This window comes from Leptonotus elevatus, chromosome 12 (genome assembly GCF_054856555.1).
Source record: "Leptonotus elevatus isolate MCC_2025b chromosome 12, RoL_Lele_1.0, whole genome shotgun sequence".
NCBI lineage: Eukaryota > Metazoa > Chordata > Actinopteri > Syngnathiformes > Syngnathidae > Leptonotus > Leptonotus elevatus.
In genome coordinates, this window is record NC_141250.1 from 15,733,900 (window position 1) to 15,759,334 (window position 25,435).

Here is a 25,435-nt window from a genome sequence, read left to right on the forward strand (position 1 = left end):
GTAAGTCTCTTTGAAGAGCATCCCTGAAGAGTGTCATTAGGGGGTCTCTTGACTTTGAACGTTTAGCTTGATGTTCTCCACCTCACAGCCGACAAAGTTTGTCCCCCTGGTGACGTCTCCTAATAACCCCCCCCAAAATAAGTCAACTTAATAACTGACTGTTATGTACTCATGAGGAGGAGGAAGAGGAGGAGTAGGAGAAGATGTGGATAGGGCGGGGGGGCTAGGCGTGTCACTGCGTGTCACAGTCACTGCTTGCGCACGGGGCCACGCCGTGCCTACCTGTCCAAAAGGTCGTCGGCACCGCCTGCACCGTCACAGCACCACAAGAAATCCCTCACCGATCAACCTCCCTATGCTTTTAATTCTATTCATAATATGTATACAGTCCTGGGACACATCTTGAATCTTAATTCTTTAAACTATTTAACTCTTACCAAAATTTGTAAGACAATAAAACAATTATTGGGGAAGGCCCAACTGAATATTTTCTTCTATTATTACAGTACTTCGTGCATGCGTAATGGATTGGTGTCCCAGTACTGTTGTCTGTTGATGTAGGCTTTAGCCTATAGCATTGATCTACATCACATCATTGTGTTGCTCTTTATCTGAGACTCGGCATGATTACTCGTTTGACCATTTACTGTGGTTGTAAAAAGTCAAGGTTTCAAATTTTCAATAATTGATAACACTGGCTTCCACCAGTAATAAGTTATTATTTTCTTTTTTGAGGGGACATATAAGCAGGGCACAATATGATTGCTTGCAGAATTGAGTAAATGAGCCACCTCTGAAGTTAATTGCCTCCCATTTACTTTTGTTCCCTCTTTTTCGGCACATAACCGACGATGGAGGAAGCAAGACAAGAGACTGCAAACACTAATGTATTTTTGCTCTGATTGATGCGCAAAGGAAAAAAAGCTGCCAATGAGTACTAGTTAGCCTGAAGGACAATATGAGTAGCTCACTGGTCTGTTCTAAATATAGCTCACCGGTAAAGAAGGGAAAAAAATCCACTTAACATGATATACTTTCCTTGTGTACCAAAATTCATATTATTTGTTTACAAATAAAATATACTGTGTTCAATGAAAGAAGGTCATTTTAGGGCTGTAATTTTTATACCGTGACCCCACAGTATTTTTGCTCAAGGTTATCATACCATCAGAATCTAATATCTGAGATCAACCGCACACTGAGTCCAACTAAGGCAAACCAATGCAAAAAAAAATTACAGTGGTGACTTCTCGCCTCACACTAGGCGATTGAGCACCACAAATCTACCGACGCTGTGACGGAGAATGTGGGAATATTAGGAATTGGGTGCATTACAGGGGGTTTAAGGTTTACGCCATATTGCTGTTCCTATGACTGACGCAGTGCAGATTTGTATGTGTAGGCTTTGCTATGGGACATAAAAGTAAAGTCAATCAGTCAGTATTTACATTTTTTTTAATGAAAAGCACTTTTAGGCCATAAAAGTCACAAAAAAATAATTAGCTTTTATAGTACTCATCATAAGCCAATGACCCCCTTTATTTCATGTAGATATGGCTTTGCTTTATTTGGCATTTATTATTACTCACCACGTGTGGGTTTTTTTTGGGGGGGGGGGGGGGCAGTTCAGCATTGACATTTTATTCAACAGACCTGAACTTGTATTGACTGCATCAAGGCAGATTTGAAATGTTATTCACATTTGCGGCTGTGTTTGTGTGCATAGATTGTGTACATGTAAGAATAAGAAAAAGTAACAACTAATATTAATAATTCATGCGACACCCTTGAAGTCCAGAGCAAGCCAGTGATGTGCTCCAGCTCCTTTGCATCCATTATTATTTCACCCAGCTCACACACGGACAAAGGCCAATCTCCCCTGGCTCATACAAGACTTTATGAAGGATAATAAATACTAATTTCATTTAGACCCCACTGGGACTTTTTTTCTATTGCAGAGATGGAACCAAAAGAGAGGTACCCAAAAACCAGTGCATGTTCAATACAAAGGCAAAGCAGCAAGCACCAGCACTGTAGTCATATTTAATGACTTGTCTGCTGTTTTTTTATATACATTTTTATGAGAGGCACCAAACTGAATTTTGAAAGGGTTGCGCCCTTTGCACATATTGTCAAACTAACATGCTGTCAGATTAAGAATGCAAATTCATGGTATCAAATAAAGTGTCATCTCCAAAAGTCACTGCAATCTTTTCAGTTGCGCTCTTCTTACATAATAATGAATTGAATTCCCAGTGTTTTAAGTTTTTTTTAATTAATTTGCCACTACTGGTAAATTTCTGTTGTGTAATCAAAAAAGTATTTACAAAAGGCCTTAGAAAAACAAAAACACATTTGGTCCAACCAACACCAGAAGATTTTTTTTTTGTTCTTCAGTTTGTTAGGACCTTAGATATGTTGACTGTGTTAATTGTGGCATAAAAAACATATGGCATTGTTTTATAAAATAACGTTAGACCACGTCTTTCTTGTCCAACTTATCACTCAGGGAGATTCGAGAGTTTACCAACGATTCTGTGTGTGTGGAGTGTGATTCCCAATGTGAGCAAGCTGACGGCAACTCTTTAACCTGCCATGGTCCGGTAAGTACGCCACTACAGTCAGCCACCATGAGGCCAACATGAATGTTGATGTTGATCTCATAAATTCTCTGATATTTGATGGGGAAAATAGGTGATGGAATATTTGTTTTTGTCAAAAGGGAATTTTATTGATAAAATAATGCAGATTACAAAATTACTTTACTTTTATACTAATTTTACTTTTTACACTACACTAATATATATATATATATATATATATATATATATATATATATATATATATATATACTGCATGTGTGTGTGTGTGTGTGAGAGTGTACATGTATGTATATAATTCTAAAGCATTTTTTGCTATATTGTTCAAGCAGATCGATTTTTTTTGTATCACCTGCCTGAATTTGAGAGAGAATGGAAGCAAAAAAAACATTGTTTCCATCTGGCTGTGCTGCACACCACCCACGCTGAAGTGAAGACCTTTAAAAGCTTATCTTGCTGTTTGATTGACAGGTGTAAGTGGAGAGCGGTCAAGGCACAAGGTTGCTAAACTTCCGTTTGCCGAACATTGTTTAAGTCATTTTTTTAATCATAAAAATTGCATATGTCACGTTTTTTGTTGTTGTTGTTTTTTGTGATGCTTTTATAACCAAATACATAACATGTTCGGGTTTTTTTTCTTGTTTCTGAGGACTTGCTGTTACGTGCCATTGCTCTCTGGCATAAATTGGTGTTTGATCTGTATGTCTCTCAATGAAACATGCAAAAACTGAATCAACTTGAATTGGTGTTTGTCAATGTATTGGCCTATGTTAAAAAAAATCCAGTAAATTTGATTTTAATCATTTTTTTCCCTCCATTCATATATACAAAAAAATAGATTATTCTAAACAAATTTAACTTTTTTTGTTTACCCTCCTGGGATTTTCTTTCCTTTTTTTTTTTTTTTAACCTTTTTGTAAAAATGATTATTAGCAAGTTAAGATATTCACTTAACTATCATCCATCCTGCGAGCCATTTTCTATCCTGTTTGTCCTCATTAGAGATGTTTCATTCACGCTTGAATTCTATGTATTTATCTTTAATTACCATTATACTGTATGTGTGACTTCACTCAGTTTTGCCCCATATGTGGGAAAAGAAACCAGTTAGTACCATGCTCTGCCTGCACATGTCTGCCCAAGCCGTTTCCTCCCTCCCACTCACCAATGTCTTCTGTCATGCAGTGTATGATGGGAATGTCTCATATTAACCTGTAGCACCCTTGTGTAGCAACAGCATGTGCGGCCCAGGCGACCAAATGGATTACGGCAATCGTGTTATGGTTGCAGAGCCCATAGCAATTACATTAGAGTTTACACAAAGTGATTTGATTGGCCTAATGCCCTGTGTAGTGAGTCTAGGGATATGACCACGTTGGTGAGCACAGCAGGCTGTGATGTAGACACAATATCAGATGACTGTCAAGAGAAAGATCAATAAGATTTGTTTCCTGAAAGACAATCCCCTCTGCTTCTAACCATTCACCTCCACACTGCTCTTTAAATTTGGAAATTAAATGGGAAAAACAAATAATGGGACATACAAGAACACGATAATGACGATCAGGCTGACAGAGTCATTGACACAATCATAAAAATTCAGATTACTTTATTGTAGGGGTGTTAAAGTTAGTGTGTTCATTTTGAGTTAATTTAAAGTTCCTTAGCGCCACAATTTTTTTTAAATGTGCGATTAATGACCATCCCTTACTTGTACTGGGGGAATTCCAGTCACAACGCAGCAAACACGTCCACGTCAAAATTTAGCAGTAAGAAATTTATATTAATGCATAGATTTTTGGAGACTGGGGTCATGTTGTATTTTACAATTTTAAAAATGTGCAGAATTTCACAAGTTACTTCATGTTAAAGATTAGAGCTGTCACCAATGTCTTACAAATGCAATTATGCCATCTAGTGGCAGAAAATGACCTCTACACAAATCAATATCAATTTTTTTTACAGTACAGTACATATTTTTTATTTTAACAAAATGTTATGAATTATTATATAATTACTGTATAAATGACTAAAAGATGCAGCCATATTTCTTATTTTTTTATTTATTTGGTTTGACTTTTTTCCCACTTTTATGTTAACAAGAGTATGAAAACTTAGGGGGGGAAATATTGTACATTTCATTGTACATTTATAATAGATATAAAATGTGCGATTAATCATCAGTTAACTATTAAAGTCTTCAAAACTTTGCCTGACTGCCTACTTTATTGATTCGCTGAAAGGCCAATTCCCCCAGTCACATCCCGTCAAAGAAACCTGAAAACAATGACCAACAGAGGGAGACAGAACGGGAAGCCTGGCAGGTCACTTTCTTAGATGGAAATTAAAAAAAGGAAGGGAATAAAACAAAAGGAAAAAACAAGGCTCAAGCTCTGTTCCTTTAATTAAGGGGGGCACAGTATGAACCTGGATAAGGGAAATTGTCAATAGTGTCCATTTAAGGGCAGAGAGTAATGTTTAGGTGTTCTTAATTTTTGTTACGTCACATAGCTGCATTAAAGGGTCAACCAGAAACTTCTCAGAGTGATGCAGTACAGTTCTAAACCACAACGTAGTGTTAAATGGATACTTCTGCGATGTCACTGTATTATTGAAAATTTGATGGTGAGATGCAATTTTGTCATATATGACTACTGCATTCTCTGTGTGCATCTGTCATTTGGCAGTTAGATGTTCTACAAGCCTGTTGAGTCTCGGAAAGACCACTTCGCTTCTTCCTTACCTCCTCCCACGAATATATTAGTACCATAAATCCTCTTTGAGGCGGATTGTTATGGTCATAGTGAGTGCTTTGAGCAATGGTTATTATGAGCTTCCTCCTCTCACGCTGCTTTATGCGTCTCATTTGCTTGTTGGCCCTCCACACACACTTCTTCACTCATTCATCTCTCGCATACGCTTACTGGTTTTCCACGACGTTATTGCCTCGTTTTTTTGTCTTTTTCCATTTCTTTCTCCTTCTGTCTTCCACTCTATGTATTACTCTATTACTTTCAAGCTCCAGAATGATTAATATTATATATATAAAAAATGGATGGTTGGATGGATTGATGAAAGTATGCTTCCAAGTAACATTGTAATGATTTTATTACTATATTCCTCACAATTTTGGTCAAACTTTATATTGCATGCCCTGAGATTTGACTTTGGACGTTACACTATAGCTGAGTAAACAATATTTTGCGTCTATTTCTGCAGGGCCCAGAGCATTGTGTGAAATGCATCCATTTTAAGGATGGTCCTAACTGTGTGGACAAGTGCCCAGACGGGCTTCAAGGCGCAAACAGTTTTATCTTTAAGTATGCCGAAAGCAATAATGAGTGTCATCCCTGCCATGCCAACTGCACACAAGGGTGAGTAATGCAAATGTCTTGGTAAAGATGCTCAAACTCAATCATCAAAGGAATAAGTATACAGAATTTTTTTTTTGGGTCATATAAAAAACATTTAGAGAGACAAGAGTTAGAAATTTAGATTCATGTTATTATTGCTACATGTGCACACTGTGTTCCTCTAACATAAAGATGCATCATGACATCTTTCAAGACCAGAGCAATAAATAGAGACGTGAAGGAGGAAATGAGATAGAAGAGAGGAAGAACGAAAGGAGCAGAGCCCTTCACGTTTCACTCCATCACTCACTAGCCAGTCATATCTCCATGCAATATTCAACACTGGTTGGTGAGACCAAATTTTGTATTTTACTCCACGGGGAACGTGTGTCATTGGAGTGTGTTATTTCTCCCTTCCTGAGTGACAGCCCCCGGCTCACTGGAGCATAACAATGTAGTCGTAAATGGAAAACACCAGGCTGACACTTTGTCACAGGTACAGCTTCATAAGCAGCTCTTCCTCTCAAGAAGACAAGCCGGGGGAATTAGAGGGATCAGACACAATCGGAGTGACAAAGCAGGATTGAAACCGATGTCCTTTTTAACCCTTTCATACAATCTATTTTTGATGCACACTTAGGGTCTGATTTACGTGTCCAATCTTGATTGCTCACACAAACAGATGTAGAAGCTAATCTACTAGTTGGGCACAACTAGGATTGTGTCTGTTGATTTTGAGCAGGGTGGAGTATCCATACGTATTTTTCAAACCTGAGATTCATTTCAATGGGTCATTTTGTGTTTTTTAACACGTCTGAAAGTCAGGAGCAACCGGAATGCAAAGTGTTAGCCTAGCATAGGCGAAATCACAGGCGTCAGAAAGACCTTTTCAATTTGTCTAATTATTGTTGACACCTCAAAGCTACATATTGTGTATTTATCAGACTTTTATGGTTTATGAATGTAGCCTACAAATAATGTAGCCTACACAAAATGAATCCTTTGTAATTTCCATTAAACACAGCAAACACACTGTTAGTAGCACACAACCTGGGTTCGGTGAATCAGTCTCAGGGGTTCGGAGGAGGTCAAGACACACACTTGTCTTTTATATAATTTGTGATGACATGCCCTGCTTGGCTATCATTGGCTACTGGTGAACATGTTATATTGCTTAGCCTATTTGTGCTGCAGGGAATTTGGTGCGCTCAATAGTCGACTTCTGACTGTCATGATGGTACGTTGTGTGACTTCTCAATATTTGAATCCCTTCATCACACTATGTTGAGCAAAAAAAAGAGGTTGGATGGAAATGTGCAATATGAATTCACATGTATAAAGGAACGTATGGTGTTCCACAGGGTTCAATTCTATGGCTTCTGCTGTTTTAATTGTATCTGGTACCCCTGGGTTGGTGGTTCGGTGAATGCGCATAGGAAACTGGTGGGATTCAGTACCTCCAACAAGGTTAAGAACCTCTGCACTGGATACATTTACTAGCTTTATAGACGTGTCTTACAACATGTGGCTGTGCATATTGTAAAACATCAAGTGCCATTTGGTACTTCACCTTTCCCGGGTACCGGACTTACTACAGCTTCTGAAATTATTTGGCAAGAAACACCCACGTTTTAGGGTTGCTCCACATAGAGTGCATATTATTATGAAAAATGACAGACTCAAGTGGACGGGAGAATTCATGCAGCCAGAACGGTTTGTAGCTGTGTGGCTTGTTTGACCTAAGCACATGGGAGAGACCAAATTGAGCATGCAATTTCACATTTGCTATTTGGGATCCGAGTAAATTATTGTATGTTCAGGGGGAGTTTTTACCTTAATCTGTCCCCATTTTCAGACATCATTTCATCTTTACTCTCCCTCTTTATGTGTTTTTGTAGTTGCACTGGACCAAGACTTCAAGACTGTATTGGCTGGATGGACAGGTGAAGGATTGTCTTTCTTTACCATCCAAACTCCAAACCAGTTATGCAATTTGTTATTCTATTTAGACAATAACAATAATCATTCACAATAGGCCTGTGAATGACCAGTTCAACAAATTGTCAGGCTATTAAACACTCCTTATTTGCAATTGATTATTAGATTTATTCGCGCAAGATGTTTTGCTTCCATATTTGTGGACGTTTCTGTTATGCCTCACCACAACAAGGATCTTTTGGGTGAAGTACAACAAAAATGATGAGCCAGCAGACTCTCTCTTCAGTCTAGCATCAGTGACCTTTAACCTTGCAATATTCTTCTGTATGAAAGAACAAAAATTCACTCATATTCCAAAATCTTGGGAAACCAACTGACTACTAACGCCTTTTTACTTCCTGTTGGTTCAGTGACCACGTGGCTCAGTATTTTTGTATACAGTATCTTTAACATAGCATATATATTTTTAGCAGCTTTTTTACTGATGAATAGGCAGCCTTTTTACTGAGGGCAACTGATGGTGAAGTAGATAACTACAAATCCGGGGGAAAGCTTTAGAGAATTGATGAAAATCTACACTTTTCTGCTCAACACTGAGACACCGCTAACAGGATAAAGAAAGAGCAGCGGCAGAATGTAACTCAGCTGACCTGTTGAGCGGATCAGCTCTTATCAGATGTCTGATAACGGTGGCGGTGAGACATAAAATGTCCAGCTCATCCAGCGGCTTAGGTGTCACACATCTTGTAAATCTGCTGCCTGTTGGCAGCGTTGCTTTTGGAGCATGATTTCAAGCGGCTTATCAGACGTTCATTATCACAATAGGCCAATATTTCAGTGAAGGGACTTTGATTAAGCTGTCACTCAATATTCGCTCATCAAATTGACTATCCTCATACAACATGGTTCTTTATCATCAAGGCTGCCTTCTTGATTGACTTTATTACATACATGTTTCTGATGAGGCGGCACGGTGGCTGACTGGTTAGCACGTCCGCCTCCCAGTGCAAAGGTTGTGAGATCAAGTCTGGGCTTCGGCCTTCCTGGGTGGAGTTTGCATGTTCTCCCCGTGCTTGCGTGGGTTTTCTCCGGGTACTCCGGTTTCCTCCCACATTCCAAAAACATGCATGGCAGGTGAATTGAACACTCCAAATTGTCCATAGGTGTGATTGTGAGTATGGTTGTTCGTCTCTGTGTGCCCTGCGATTGGCTGGCAACCAGTTCAGGGTGTACCCCGCCTACTGCCCGAAGCCAGCTGGGATAGGCTCCAGCAACCCCCGCGACCCTTGTGAGGACAAGCGGTACAGAAAATGGATGGATGGATGGATGTTTCTGATGTTAGTGTTTGTCTATGGCGGATAAAGATGATGTGCTGTCGATTTATGGGTACAGTTTGAAGTAAGGTTTGGTTGGAAATCATGTTTCCATTTTGTATTTCCCATAATCCAACTTGACTACGTAGGATTTGTACTCCCGGGCCTAAGTATTTTCCGCTAGCTTGTCAGTATCGTACGACACTAACGCTACTTCTCAACCCCAACTTTTCTTATCTCCCAATGGCAATGCTTCATCCATTCTAATAACTTGTATATGTTTCCTCCTTCTCTTCCCCTCCGCGTTATTCTCCCCAGAACCCCTTTGATCGCAGCAGGGGTGATCGGCAGCCTCTTCATGGTGGTTATCATTGTGCTGAGTGTGGCGGTGTCTGTGCGCCGGAGCAACATCAAGAAGAAGCGGGCCCTTCGTCGCTTCCTTGAGACAGAGGTGAGTAAGGTCCTTTTTGTGAAAATGAACAGATTAAAATCGGGGCAATAATTGTATTACTAAACATGGGCATTTAATAGTGTCAAAAGAAAAGCTACCAAAGTGCTTTACCAATGCGGCCGACACGCTAAAAGCAGCCACATTAACATATGGAAATAATTTCCTTTTTAGTTTAAAATAACGTATCAACTCCAGAACCCGTTTTTTTCCCACTTTTGACAAACTTTAAAATCCATCCATGATCTGTTCTACCAGCTAGCTAGCGCTAAGCTAACCTGGGAGGGTTCGTCTCTCCGGTCCAACACCCAAGTTTTTGCCGTAAGAGGCCAAAAGTGAAGTAACAACAAAGACTGATTGCTTAACAGTTTAATGTAATGCCCATTAACACACACACACACACACACACACACATTTTATGTCACACGCGTTGTCATTAAAACATTCCTGTGACACACACACACACAAGCGACAATATGCTATGATTCCTTCAAACTCAAAAAGGCTGATTCAGCCTTCATTTTTTTTCCGGCCAATTTGCATCTCAATTCAAGTTACCACCGTTTCCTGCACAGCCCTAATCATGATATAGTTCAGAATTAGATACCGTATCAGTAATACATATTTCATCAGTTAGACATACTTTCCTGCCTAACTCAGAGGCTCTGGCATTCCTTTTAGCTATCTTAACAATACAATGCTGTCAGGAAAAGGTACGGAACGGCAGCATTGGTAGAGGGAGGACTTTTCTACCCATATGTGTTAACATGAAAAGTACTGTACTGTACTGTACTGTACTGCACTCATTTACCCACATGGGAAATTAGGGCCTGTTAGTTTGCACTCTTTACAGTGGCTGGTTCAGTGCTTCGTGCACAGCTGATGTGATAACTGTCAAACATTACCTTTGCATTTGGTATTACAACCTCCTATTATGCTTGTCAGAAAGACACTCCCGTGCCATTTCACTCAGTTAGGAGTCCTGGGCAGGTCCTTTATCCATGGATTATTCTCAAGAGGTGGAGATAGATGGACAAGTGCATAATGGCAGACATAGTCAAAGGCAAGCAGGCGGTTGAAGGAGGAGTGGGTAAAGCAGGCAGGGAGTTGAGCACAGCTGAACTTGCAGAAAGTTTTGGGAAAAAGTCAGCAGGCCTGTAATGATCCAGTGGCTTAGAACACATGTGGGAGAAACTGAGGACAGTCCATGTGACCTTTTCAATTCCACGATAGTTAGTGAAAGCAACAAAGAGTTAAAGAGGGGCTGCTGTTGTGCTGCAAAGTAGATGGATGGTTATTATGTGGACCTATAACACAAAATATGCAATTTTCCGTCCTCATGGGTATAGTGTGTGTGTGTGTTTATTTTTTGCAGACTGGTACTAGTGACAACCAATCACAGCGCAGCTTCATAAAACAGGTGAGCTGTGATTGGTCGTTGCCTGAGCCCTGAGCAACATTGATGTCATTTTCAGTCGACAGCTGGTGGCAAAATGGCCGCCCTCTAAAATGGATAAAAACGGCTGGATTTTGCTGCATAACTCATATTCCACAAATGTAATATTAATCAGAATGCCATGTTGAGACTAATGAGGTCACATATAACGTATTATTGTCAAAAAATGTTTAGGGTTGACTTCCACTTTACCATTTCAGCACCAATATTTAGAGTGAGAATGTAGACAGTTCCCACTGTGCTGGACAGCTCCTTGCAGTGTGCGACAGTGTTTGTTCGTATTTGATTGTTTGTGTGTGTGTGTGTGTGTGTGTGTCTCCCTCCAGATGCTGATTTATTATTCAGTTTCAATGAAGAATTGCTATTGTTTTTAATCAAACTGTAACAATCGTGAGCCAGAGGGGGGACCAGGGCTGCCCACCCATGTCTGGCTGATTTACACTCTGTGATTATCTCCGCCTTCCCTTCCCGCTCTTGGATCCTGGATGCTATTTTCCTAATCCTCCTTATATTGCTTCCGTTTTGTATGCTTTTGCTTTTCCAAGCAAGTCAGCTGCCTTCTCGTTGTTTTATTTCTGCAAGGGTCCTTTTTTTCCCGCTTCTCTCATTTCCTCCCTCATCTATTTATTGCTCTACTGTACTTGAGAAGTGATGATACAAGTGTGAACTTGAAGTTTGGAGATTCTGTCACGTGCCGATGTGAATCCATACAGTTGTGGGAAGGCTAACACTATACTATACTCTAAAGTACTGACCAGTCACGGAAATGAATGGTGCTGTAATAACGAAGTGTTATTTTCCGTTTCCTCAGCTGGTGGAACCTTTGACACCCAGTGGGACAGCACCTAACCAAGCCCAACTTCGAATCTTGAAAGAGACAGAACTCAAAAGAGTCAAGACCCTCGGTTCTGGGGCCTTTGGAACAGTATACAAGGTAGGGACTGGACTCGCTCCTAAAATCCAGATTCACAAATGGTCCGCAAACGACTTCCGGTTAGATTCATAACTTAATATGATGTATTTCCAAGAAAATAAATCAACTTTGACCGAAATAGTAAATGGAAAAGACTTATATAGCGCTTTGTCTACACCATACTATGTCTAAAGCAGTTTACAAAGCCGTTATTTGAAAACATATAATCAGAAGACGTATTGCTGCTGCATTGTTCTAGCTATGTAAAAGTGGTTCTTTTAAGTTTAAAAATGCTTACCTTAAGTAGAATCCTGCGTTGCTTTGTGGCCAACGTTAGAATCTGAGTCAGTTATTGCACTTGTTGGCGTTATAAAATAATGGTAATCAGTCCTTGCAACAAACATCTTGAATGGATGGGTTAGCCTGCATGCTATTTAGAGACCATAGATATTAGCTACGGCAAACTTATGCTTGTTGATGATGTGCATATAGCCGCCATCTTGGGTGTGTTTGGCTCCAATAACTTGGGCATTCCGTCAATATTGACAGAAGGTCCGTCAATCCGCCAATGGCGGACGCCCGTTTTGTCGATGAATGACGGGAAACTTCGGAAATTTAACCAACTAAGGATTGCCGAAGTGGGATTTCTTCCGTGAACGTAATCGTAACGTAATTCGTTAATCTCGTCTGCAATCCATCAGTGACGGAACGCCTTTTTTGTTGACAAATGACATAAGAGATGCTCAGAATTCATTGACGCACATTCTAATTATAACTCATTGCATTCTTGAGCGATTTTGAGGTGGATTGGTTTGTTACAAACATCAGACATGTAGTTATGATACAAGCCCAGCGTGTCATTTTATAATCAGGGCTTTAACATAGAGACCATCGCAGGAGTCACTGTTCAACGCAGCAGCCACTCCGAGTAAAGGCTCTATGTATAGATATCTATGCCGAAGGGCCGCTTGCCTGAAATGTACGTGTTTTGCATCCTTTTTCCAATCGATCGTCAGCCCTCGTATTTCAAAATGTCTTGTGCAGCTTGGGAACTTCTTTTTCTCATTTATCTAAATTTTTTAATGTTTTTTTTTTTGTTGGTCATTATTATAAACAGAGGAGTGCAGATATTGTTCTGAAGCATCATGCACCCTAAGCAGAAGATTGTTGTCTCAAATTGTCGTCTAGTGTTTTTGTCTTAACTTGGAATTGCTTCTTTTGTCTGTTTTCAGAATTTAACGGCAGTGTAATATTTCCATTGGCAGGTTGTGGTACGCTTTAGTAATGAAGTGAAATTAAACATGTTTTTGAACATTAACGAACAGGCTAATAAAAAGCCCCTTATTATTGTGGGAGCAGACAGTAAAAACAAACACTAGAACCCCATTTTGGACAATTAGGATTGTGAACTGTTATGAGCTTGCTGGAATAAAAAAAAATAATTGCTAAGAAATAATTTGAAATACCGCTCATTTTGATTAAATTAAACCTCACTGAGCAATAATTACCCCGGCGCATGCTGTTGGAGCGAGTGTATAAAACTAAATGTACCACTCCTGAAATTGAAGCTGTGATCAGAGGTGGTTTCACTTTAGTGGAGGTGTTAAGCCTGCTGTCATGGGGGGGCGTATATAGCGGCGCTGCAACACATTTGAAGCTTGTTGAAAAGTTGAGAACCACTTGAATTCTCCCTCCTCTTTTAAATGCTTTGACCGTTTTGGCAGCTGCTAAATCACTTTAATCACAGTTGAAATTGGATCCTTCAAAATGATAAAATAGTTTTGCCGTTTTTTTTGAAGGACAAAATAACTTTTAATCGTTTAGCATGCACTATATCATCACAGGACTCACTACCCCAATGGGATTTTGGATGACAGCTTGAAAGAAAGGAGATAAAATAGGTGACAAGGGTGGAGGAATGATCAATTTACTAATTGAGATAAAGAGCATAGCCAGTATTTAACAAGAAAGTGGAAAAGGTTGTCCAAGTATAAAGCTTTTCGGGACGTAGAGGTTACTGATATATCGTCATCGTTCACTAACATAAAACTTCTTAAAACGAAATATTTATTACCAGGCGGAAATAATCATTCTGCCTTTGATGACTAAGGGCCTTATTTTTAAGTTTATACATCCTTATATCCTATTTTACACTCTTGGATTTGTGCACGAGGAATCTGTACTTATCCCAACACTTGTGAATGCCTTTTAAATCTGTAAAAAGATGAAGCACACTTTAAATGATGAAAATATCTTACGTAGCGGATGTGAAGTCGGCCAGTGGGGACTTGTGGATCTCGCCGACTCCACTTTTTCAAAGAAAGCATGTTTGTTTGTTTTTAATTCTGTATGAAATCAAGCCAATAAAAGTGGTTTAATCAGAATACTGTGGTTATGACTCAATGCTTGTTCGGAGGTCCATTAATCAAAATGAAAAGGAAAAAAAAATCAAAAAGGGTTATTTAAGCCTGAGCTCAGCACTCCCCGGCTTTTTTTTGCACCACCTATACTGGTTATAAGTGTACATATTTTTTACGGACCTATACATAAAAACAAATAAATAAATATATAATTACACTGCTCTAATGTAGATTATTGAAATCAAGTATCTTGTTAATTTTACAGTCAGGTATTAGGTCAATGTGTAGTGCAATGTTGTGCACGTAATTGTTTTGCCTGTCACTATACACCACTATTGAATGATTAAACAAAGAGACATTATTTTTAGGACTGTAGTGTACATAAATAATATTTGGAACAAATAAGTACAATTTGAGAATTTCGCGGTTCATTAATGCGCTAATATAAACTATTTTAGATCAGTGTAATTTCTGCGTGAGCTATTTAATTCAAACAGCTTGAAACAGGCTTCAATTGGGAAACACATTATGTTATTTTATTTTTATCGACTGTAGATACAATGTCCCAATAGTTTTGTCCAGATGGTTGTTCATTTATATGAACTGAAAGGAGTGTGTTTGAAAATGTACATATACATTAGCTGTCTTTAATTGTTGTTAATGTTCTGTTGATCAGCGTGTGTTTGTTTGTATTTTTTTTTGTAGGGGATTTGGATTCCAGAAGGTGAAACGGTGAAGATACCTGTAGCCATCAAAATCCTAAATGAAGCCACGGGGCCCAAGGCAAACGTCGAGTTCATGGACGTGAGTCAATACAATTCAATGACAGGTTTTCATTTATTAAATGCACATTGATTTCTCGTGGGATGCTTTATTTGGTGCATGTGCACAATTCAATGAGATCCAAAACAAGATCGCTGTCAAAATGTTGCCATTTAGAAATATTGTAATGTTCATTTTTGATTATGTTTGTTTTGCTGTGTTTTATCATCATAGTGATTAGCATTTCTACTTTTGAAGCAAAATTATATTAGCTAAAATAGAAAACGCATCACAGTGTAGTTCCACACCCTTTCACATTTCTGAGACTACAAAATATGTTTTTTTTTTAAAACATACATTTTTTATGTGTCTCATTTATCGGATTATGCCGTTGTAACTGGAGGTGCAACATCAAGCAATTAATTGACGACTAATAGATTATCAAATTAATCAACTATTTTGACAGTTAATCATTTAGAGATTTTGTTGAACTTAAAATTGTCCATTACATCCTCTCAACAGAAAATATTCTCCAATTTCTGTAGTCGTCCATGAGAGCAAACTGATTTTCAAAAATGTGTAAACATTGGCTTTTATTTTGGAAAACAATGATTAACATGTTTGACGATTTTCTGTTGGACGTTACGGACCAAACCAGTAACTGAATCATATTCAGTTATTGATTGTACATGTTCTGCACTGTTAATTCAAAATTAAATCCTGTTTTTGAATACAAGTATGTTAATTATGAAATCAGCAACATCCTAGTTGTAAGAAGGCGTTTATTTTTACTTCACTGCACTTCTCAAAAACATTGGAAATAAGTCGATTGAGTTGTAAAGGTTATAGGTCATATTCGTAGTGTAAAAGGTTTTAAATTGATTTATCAAACTTTATCAGATTTATCAAATCATTTGAACAGGGGTGTGTAGACTTTTACCCACTGTGCATTCACCAGATTAAATTTTTCGAACATTCACAGTTCATCTTGTTTTTAAAAGAAAACTGAAAAAGTTAATGCTTATTACCCAGTGATGATGCAATGCAGATGAAATGACTCTCATTAGCACACATACACATCCTGGCGCACGCACACACACACACACACACACACGGAAAGCGACCCAATTGCATCTGTGTTTTTTTTTTACACTTACTTTGGCGGTCTAAGAGGAAGTGTTAGTGCAAGCATCTCTGTTCAAAAGGATGCCTTTGATGAATACCCAGTGTTTGTAAAAATTGATGCTCAGTGGGCTTTGAGAGCTTGTCTTGGCAACCAAAAAGGGAGACTAAACAGGATTTTATGAGGGCATAGTAGGATAGCCATATGCTATACTATGCACAGTAAATGTTTTTAAACCAAAGAGACAGATATTATATCCCATTACGTTTGAATCGCTGGGACTTTCTGAATTATGTTTCTCTTGTGTAAATTAGTTATTACTCAAGCCAAACCTGATGTCCAGGTATCACTCATATACTGTATAAGCAAGTAAACACGAAAAAAGTAGAGAACACGACAAAAACATAAAAGACAGGGGTGTTAAAAATATGGTCCGTGGGCCAGAAATGGCCCATCGGGGGATCCAATTTGACTTGAGAGGACAGAACACAAACTGCAGTTGTTCACTAAAATTAGCTGTTGTTGCTTATTTGGTCCACTGGAGGGCGCATTGATGACCTCTTAAATGGTATTCTAAAATGTGGCTGTTATTCAGGATTTGATGGAAAAATCGCACGCTCATTTTTGTCAATGGTTAAAAATATAATATAATATAAGATAATATAAGGTATTTTTTTAGACCGTACATGTAATAATTTGCACCCCCAAAAAATAATATTTTTGACCTGTCATTATTTATAGCTTATCAGGCCATGGAAATACTGGTGCCGCTCACTTGAGGTCAAATTTGGCTCAAAGTAGCCCCTAAAATTTTTTTGTCCACAATATAGCAACATCGTCCTCACAGGTTAGGATTTAGGTTATCTGAATATAATGGAAAAAAGGACATGTTAGTTTCTCTGCTTCAATCTCTGCATCATCTTATTATCCAAGCCTTGTGATACTTGCAACGTTTTAATCCTCTTCTGTGATATCACTCCTGTTGATGTTCACTGGAGCCTTACAAGATGTGTCGTATATGATGTCTGCCTGATACGCACAAAAACACATTAACATGATAGTGTACTGCATGTGTGTTGTACTACAATCTTGTCTAGTGATGAATTAACCCATAACCCCTGTAGACACAGTACACTGGTACTGTACACGTATATACATGTGTGTGTGTGCGCGTGTGTGTGCGTGCGTGTGTGTGTGTTGTCAAACATATATCACATAGTTTAGTGCTATTGTGAGCAAATTCTTTACTTGTGCATTTATTACATTTAAAAAAAGGCAAATAATTCTGTGGTACAGCCAGCCACTTTGATCAAATAAAATGCTCCACTTTTTGACTTGAGTGGAACCTTGCCACTCGCTGCTTCATGAGAAACTTGAGCCTTAAACAGAATAAGGAGCCCTGTGATCTTTTCCAGTTAACTCGGTACTTGTAAACAGGGTAAACGTTCTTCGAGTGTTCTGTGAGTCTTTCAACTTGTAATGATATCCAAAGGTCACAAATATGCTAATTATCACGATATGAACCTCATGATACGGCATTTATCACAATATTGTGGGAAATTTGGTGATATTAAAAAAGCCCATCATACTGTACAAAAACTCTTGATATTGTAAAAAAAAAAAAACAACTAATATTAGCAAAAAAAAAGAAAGAAACAAAAGCCAATTAACCAATAAATGTAGTTGGCCAAAAACATGCCAAATTAAAATTAAATTGAACTCATAAACTAACCACCAGAGGGTGCTAAAGCTGCACAAATGGAATACAACCTCGCCTTTTTAACAGATGTGCTGCTTTCAGTATTGTGACATGGTGACGAAGATATCGTGGCAGTTTTAACATCGCAATATAACAATATTGTCGTTATCGTTCGTGACATCCCTAGAAGAGGCCAAAAATTGTACTCTAGTAAGAGAATTGTTACTAGAATAATATGACTCAAGTAAAAGTAAACGTTGTCCTCCAAAATAATTACTCGAGTCAGAGTAAAAAAATACTTGTTGAAGAAAAAGTACTCAAATACTAAGTAACTGGTGACTAACTTCGGATTTGTTTTGTTTTTTAATCAGAGCATGAACGTCAAATAATAAATGATATTGCCAAACAATAGCACTTAACCGAAAACAATAATAAATAAAATCATGAAATAAAATAACAAACGTTTATAAAATAACAAATGAAAGCAAATTCAGCCCCAAGAAATGGTCTTATACTATTTAGTTCCCACTTGTTAAACCGCACTATAGGCTCACCAAGACAAGGGTACAGTGGATCTAAAAAGTCTACACACCCCTGTGCAAGTGCCAGATTTTTGTGATGTTAAAGAAAAATTAAACCAAGATAAATAATTTCTTAACATTTTCCATTTAAAGCCTCCATTTACACAGAAATCGTTGCGTGCTCACGTGCCATTTTTTTGGGGTGATACAAAATCAAACATTACAAGTGGTTACAGCGGCCAAGGAGGAAGCCTCTTTGATGAACCAAGACCAAATGGATCGCAACAAGCAATTAAGCACAAATTATTCAAAAAGTTACCGAGTAAATGTAACACCTTAATACCCACCCACCTCTGCTTACATGTGTCCTTTCCTCCACGTACCAGAAGTTGCAAATGTGTGTCTTTCAGGAGGCCCTGATCATGGCCAGCATGGAGCACCCTCACCTGGTGCGTCTGCTGGGTGTCTGCCTGAGTCCCACCATCCAGCTGGTTACGCAACTCATGCCTCACGGGTGCCTTCTCGACTACGTCTACGAGCATAAGGACAACATTGGATCCCAGCTGCTGCTCAACTGGTGTGTCCAGATTGCCAAGGTAAATGTATAAGCGGCTGCATTTTTAGGTTCAGTGCGCTATGTTTAACTTGTTTGGGTCAATTCTGTAGATTGGTGAGTTGAAATTGAGGTTTGGAGTATCGTGGTGGTTGTAAATGATGATTTTTTTTTGACTGCTGATTATTCCATTCACTGATCAATTTATTTAATATTTTATTTTAATGTTTTTAAAAATATTTTCATTTTCATGCTGGTTAAATCAGAGGCAGGCAGTGGTACTATGGTGACCTTCCTTTTGAGAAATCCTAACCCATCAAATGACTTACTTACAATCACACTGTACTCTACTGTACATTACATTCCCCCCACGCTGTGTAACACAAATATTAAGCAGATCTCTCTTTGGCAAAGTGAGTGAACGCAGCTATACATGAATAAATATATTGTTTGCCTGCTGTGAACAGTTGTTAACATGGAAATTTTATTACACATGAAAGCAGGATGATTTTGTATTATTTACCGTGTTTTCTTCTGTTTTAAGTGTTGTTGGGGTTTTTTTCTTGAGAGAGCTCAGTATTTTCATTTGGTAATTTTACCAATTCGATGTCATCATTGCTCTCTCTCTCTCTCTTTTTTATTATTTTTTTATTTTTATTTTGTATGTGTGTGTGTGTGTGTGTGTGTGTGTGTGTGTGTGTGTGTGTGTGTGTGTGTGTGTGTGTGTGTGTGTGTGTGTGTGTGTGTGTGTGTGTGTGTGTGCGTGTGTGCGTGTGTGAGTGTACTCATTAATTCACCTAAAAACTATTACAAATCCCATACCGTTCACCTAAACCGAATACTTCAGAATCCAGCTAGTCGTGAGGTTGTCAGGAGACCTGAGGAAGGATCAAAGAAAAGAAAGTAAAATGAAATCCAGCACCGACCAGACATTACCTACTACCCACCAGGTTACCAACCAGAGTCTTTCACCAACCCCAGAAACATCTAAATTCCAACAAATTAGGGAGACCTCAAGAGACCAAAGGAGAGACAGGAAAGGAGGGAAGGATAGATGAAGCAGAGTGAGATCCACAGACCTAACTGTGCATTTTTGTATTATTTTTAATATGGGTACAACTTCTGGGACCGAGTTTCATATTGTCCCATCTGTGTAAGAGGGAAAAGGTGCACAGTGGAAATGTGTTATATACATACCAGTACCTTCGCCAGATACACACTAAACGGGAGAATATAGCCCTTTAGTGTGGTCAGAAGTCACATGACATATTACAGAATATATACATTCACAAATTAAATGCAACCAAGACACATTACAGAAAATGTCATTATCTTTGTTGTGGACTCATCATCAGCTGTGTTTGGATCCCCTGATGTTTATGTACTCTGGTCTCTTCCAAGTGACAGAACTTGACTGCCAGAGGTAACTCCCTGTGCTCCCCCTCTGTCACCAACACCATACTTCATAATGATCACCACCTCAAGAGATGTACTAATGAGCAGATTTATCAGCGCTGTGATGTATGCAAGGCTTTATTTTATTCTGTTTTATCTTGTTACATCTCCTTTCTACACTGTGCTTTAAAGTCTTGTCACACTTTTCTTGTTATGTTTGCTTGGTCTGAATGGGTTTTAGCATTAATTTATGACCTGGTTTTTTTTTGTTTAGTTTTTTTAACGTTTCTATTACCCTGTTTTCATGATATTGAGTGTGACACATGGACCTTTGTAGAATACGTTATATAACAAGGGACAGATTATACACTGTCAAATCAACCATATGCAACTATTTTACAGCATATATTTTCAATAAATTGCATGTTTAAATAATAATTAGAGGGCACGGAAGTGTGGAAATGCCAATATGGTGTAAACAATTTTGACAGACAAATACGTTAATATTGGCAAGTACGTTCAGATGTAATTTATATAACTTTAAACATAATTTATTTACCTTTAAACATACTTGTAGGCTTGTTACCATTTTTTTCCCATAATGCCATGGTGCATAAACTTACGTATAGGCTAAATGCAAAAAAAAAAAAAGAAGCTAAAAATGAAAAAAGGCTGAATGGAAATCATGCACTGTAGATAATAATAAACCTTAAAAATGAAGAATAATAACATTAATGTATTAAAGCGTATTGGTGTCATGTAGGCTGAATGCTAAAATAAATTAGCTTTTTTTTTACTTGCACATGTGCAAGCCTACAAGCATGTTCGAAAATATGTTTCAATGTACGTTCATACATATTTGTAAGTACATTCAGATGAAACATATTACATAGATCAAAAATGTTTACTCCACCTTGGTAATTCCAGCACTTGAAAATGTCAAAAAAAATCTGGTTTGGTGTGGCGGTAATGCACAATTAAGAATAGAAACTTTTACTGAAGAAAAAAAATAAAATTTATTGATGAAAGACTATTTGAAAATATATCCTAAACCCATATGTGAAATTATATTATTATACATACTGTAGTGTTTATTATGCAAAAATAATTTGGGGGCAGTATTGGCAGCATGTGTTTTCGAGCATGTGACAGCACTGAGAATCACTTTGTATCTTTTATTGCTACAAACAAAACTGAATAAGTTACAAAGCTTCATCTTGCGCCGTACTGTAATAAACCGTGCAACTGCCACCGAGGGCTGGGCCCTTAATTGATTTGAAAGATTTAGTTAATTCCTTGAAACGATTTTTAATTAGCGCCCTCCTTAGTACAAAGCGCATCCTCACGGTGTCCACTGTTTGCACTAACAACATGGCAGTGAATTCCAAAAACACCGTCAGTGTTGCCAATTTAGTGACTTTTTCAACCCCTTTAGTGATTATTTTTCAAAACAGCGATTAGTGACTAAAAAAAAAAAAAAAGAACACATGAACTGTAATATAATTCTCTTCGTTATACCGTTTGCTGTGCTGCTATGTTGGTGTGGAAGTCTATCAACAGCAACTTGCTCTACTACTAAACACTAACACACGCATGCACACGCACGAAAGCAGATCACAGTCCTGAAGCATTTGATATCGTCAACAAGTGTCTCCCGAAATCCTTTGCTCTTGTTCCAGCTCTCACTAATGCTTGCACCCCATTTGTATTCCCAAAGTATTTTTTGTCTGAAGCTTTTTTAGTGGTATAAGTAAGACTTCATAATTTAGGACAAGGGTAGCTTTGTTCTCCTGGGAAAATATGTGCTTGAAAGATGTATTTGATTTGAAAGAGAGAGCTCGGCAGGTAAAATCTAATTGTCTTTTCTTTTTTTTTCTTTTCTACTAATGGTGGCTGGTTGGCTGATTTGTTATAGCAACGCTGTATTTCTATTTAAAAAAAAAAAATTACATTTAAAATCAAAGTATTTCGCTGGCGTCAGACTGAAACCTCATAAGTCACAATTTGATCAATTTCATATTTAAATAAAAAATGGGTGTTACTTTTATAAATCATTGACCAATCTAAACTGAAACCTCATAAGTCACAATTTGATAAATTTCATAAAAAAAAAAAAGATTAAAAAAAATGGGTGTTACTTTTATAAATCATTGACCAATCTAAAGTGGCTTGCTCTCTTTAATGATGTAATGTTAATGATTGAAGATTAGATATATTATAATTTTTTTATTATAGTGTACGTATATTTGCACTCGATCTTGGCAAACTTCCTTTGCAGATGGTTCAAATAAAGCAGCTTGTCAACCAGAAACCCTAAAAATCTGTCCTGACCTTTGGTTCATGCAGTTCAGGTGTTTGATGATTTTGGTTTTCCTCCAGAAACCACCTATCACCGTACAGTGGTAGATCACTGGAAAGAATGTCTTCCGGCAATTAAGTTAAACCGCAGTCTATTGATTGGTTGCTCTGCTGTGATGCCATACAATATACTGTACATAGCACACACCGCTATTTCCACCCCTCGGTGAAAAGACACTACATTAGGGTTTATCGTTCCTCTGGCAAGCTAAACTAAATGGCACTGCCTGGCGGAGACGTGGTCTATGATTGCGACGAGTGATGGCAGTCGTCGGGTTACAAACACTCTGGTGACTTGCTATCTTTACAATTCTCATTGCATCAATCTGTATAGCACACCCCAGCTCGCCACTAAATTCTCTTAATTGAGTCCTGCTCTCTGTGTGCCCATCTCGTAGGATTCCCCACAACGGTAACAAAAAGGTACAGAAAGAAACACAGATTAGTCCTGCACTAACTCACAGTTGCGGCGATATGTTATTACTGTATCTCAAACCAGTCTGTCACTGTCTTGTCCAAACACACATGATGTATACACAAAGTGCGCATGTGAAAGGACGAGGTAGGGCATTGTCGGAAATGTATGAGTACAAGCAGCTTACACGATGAATTGGCATATAAACCTTTTAAGTACAGTATTACTACAGAAATTGCAGTTTAGTTGGTGCACACAGCACAGCATTATTCAAAACCCTCAGTATTTTAACATTCTCTTGAGTTTGTGCATTCAAACACTTAAAGCAACACAATCAAACTTGAGCACATACCGCCTTGTCCGTACCGCATCTGTTTCAATTCCTTCCAAAAGTGGTTAGTTGGATGTAAATCAAAGCTCATCAGCTTCACCGGATGCAGCAGAGCAGCCAGAGAACATAACCAAGCCCACAGCAGGTTTCACAATGCACAGTGTCCTTTTCTTCTTCGTATTCTTCATTATTGCATCTGTAATATAATATCTTTATTGTCATTGCATATATACAGAGCAATGACATTTTTACTTAACAGGCTCAACCCGTCCAAGAAAAATGAAAAACAATGATCAACAAAGAGAGACAGAACGGAAAGACCTGTCGTTATTTGCCCAAAAAAAGTCAAGTTCAGTAATTTTTCACAAATTAATGAATAGGCTTTATGGCCATCTCTTGTGCTTATGGAACAAAATCACATGAAAACCATAACCTTCACACTCAGGTCATATGTTGCACAACTTAATTAATTATTAAAATGTGTTCTACATGAATTGTCTCCTTGAAAAGTAATTTAGTTTTGCCTCTTTTCCAAGCTCTTCACGCCCGGGTCCGTGGACACTGTTTGCGAAGGTTCATTTTCAAGCATATCTAAAAACCTTAAATGGTATCTTTTCAAAGCTTGCAGCTCTTTTCAAAATCCCCCGTGATGCTTTGTTGAATTGTCAGAGCTCAAGGTTGTTTTGGAGTGTATCGCTTAGCAAATGACACTAAACTTTTGAGAAACATCCTGCTCAGTTTTCCTAATTGGCAAATCCGTTTGGCATTGTTATTTTTTATTTTTTTCAACAAAGACATTTAAAAATTGTATGAGTGAACTTGGCTATAAAGGTCTCACGCACTCGCAATCCTCCATCCAGGCACGTGCACAGCGACACATCTCAAGGCTCAGAGGAGGAAGCTGTAGAATATTTATTCTCTCTTCTTGACATCAGCTTCTCTCAGGCTTCCCGCACTCACCTGCAATATGTCAACAATATTTAGAGATGGGCATTCCGTCAATCTGCCACCTACAGACGCCTGTTTTGTTGACAATTAATGAATAAGGGGAAGGGTTAGGGTTAGTGGTTTTATGGGGGATTTCGACCCCTGGTCGCCCGCCATTCATTTCAATGGGGGATTTCGACCCCTGGTAGCCCGCCATTCATTTCAATGGGGGATTTCGACCCCTGGTAGCCCGCCATTCATTTCAATGGGGGATTTCGACCCCTGGCAAGTGCTAAGCAGCAAAATCCAATAGTTTTTTAAATCAATATCAGAAGGTCATTTTGGCACTTGTTATCGAGTGAAAATGACATCAGAGCTGCTCAGGTCTCAGGCAACCACAGGTCACAGCTCATCCCTTTTCTGAAGCTGAGCTGTGATTGGTTGTTCCCTGAGACCTGAGCAACTTTGATGTCATTTTCACTCGACAGCAAGTGGCAAAATGGCCGCCCCCTGAGATGGATAAAAATGGGTGGATTTTGCTGCATAACTCATATTCCACAAATATAATATTAATCAGAATGTCATGTTTAGACAAGTGATTGGTTGATTGATTTGTTTATTGAACATATAAGCATATAAACAAGTACCAGAAAATGATTTGTTTTTTTGGGGGTTTTGGAAAAGCAGAATAATGACTGATAGACTGCGGCTACACTTTGTTTGTAAGTATGTATAGTGCCTTGCACAAACTACTATCTACTACTACAAGATATATCTCTCATTTAAAGGACATCCTATGGGAAAACATTATTGGTCAGAACAGGTACAGTGAATGTTTGCAAGCAGAGTGTGTTTCAGCTCATCTGCCCTGTTGCAAACAACCCGAGGCCATCCCCACGCTGCCTCACTGGAAAGCACAAACAGAAATGGGCTGCCTACACTTGAACACAAGAAGGCGAATAAATCAGCA

General features: G+C 38.4%; 1 protein-coding gene across 4 annotated transcripts in view; it reads left to right on the top strand.

The window, feature by feature from the left end:
- The window catches only part of erbb4b (erb-b2 receptor tyrosine kinase 4b), a 196,819-nt gene that overhangs the window by 146,076 nt on the left and 25,308 nt on the right, over positions 1-25,435 (top strand). For 3 of the 4 annotated variants that reach the window (XM_086090655.1, XM_086090656.1, XM_086090658.1), the window contains 7 exons: positions 2,510-2,603; positions 5,820-5,974; positions 7,852-7,896; positions 9,523-9,655; positions 11,920-12,042; positions 15,087-15,185; positions 18,897-19,082. In XM_086090655.1, the coding sequence (XP_085946781.1) occupies positions 2,510-2,603; positions 5,820-5,974; positions 7,852-7,896; positions 9,523-9,655; positions 11,920-12,042; positions 15,087-15,185; positions 18,897-19,082 (835 nt within the window). The remainder of the gene's footprint in view (positions 1-2,509; positions 2,604-5,819; positions 5,975-7,851; positions 7,897-9,522; positions 9,656-11,919; positions 12,043-15,086; positions 15,186-18,896; positions 19,083-25,435) is intronic. The other variant, XM_086090657.1, reaches the window with a different exon arrangement.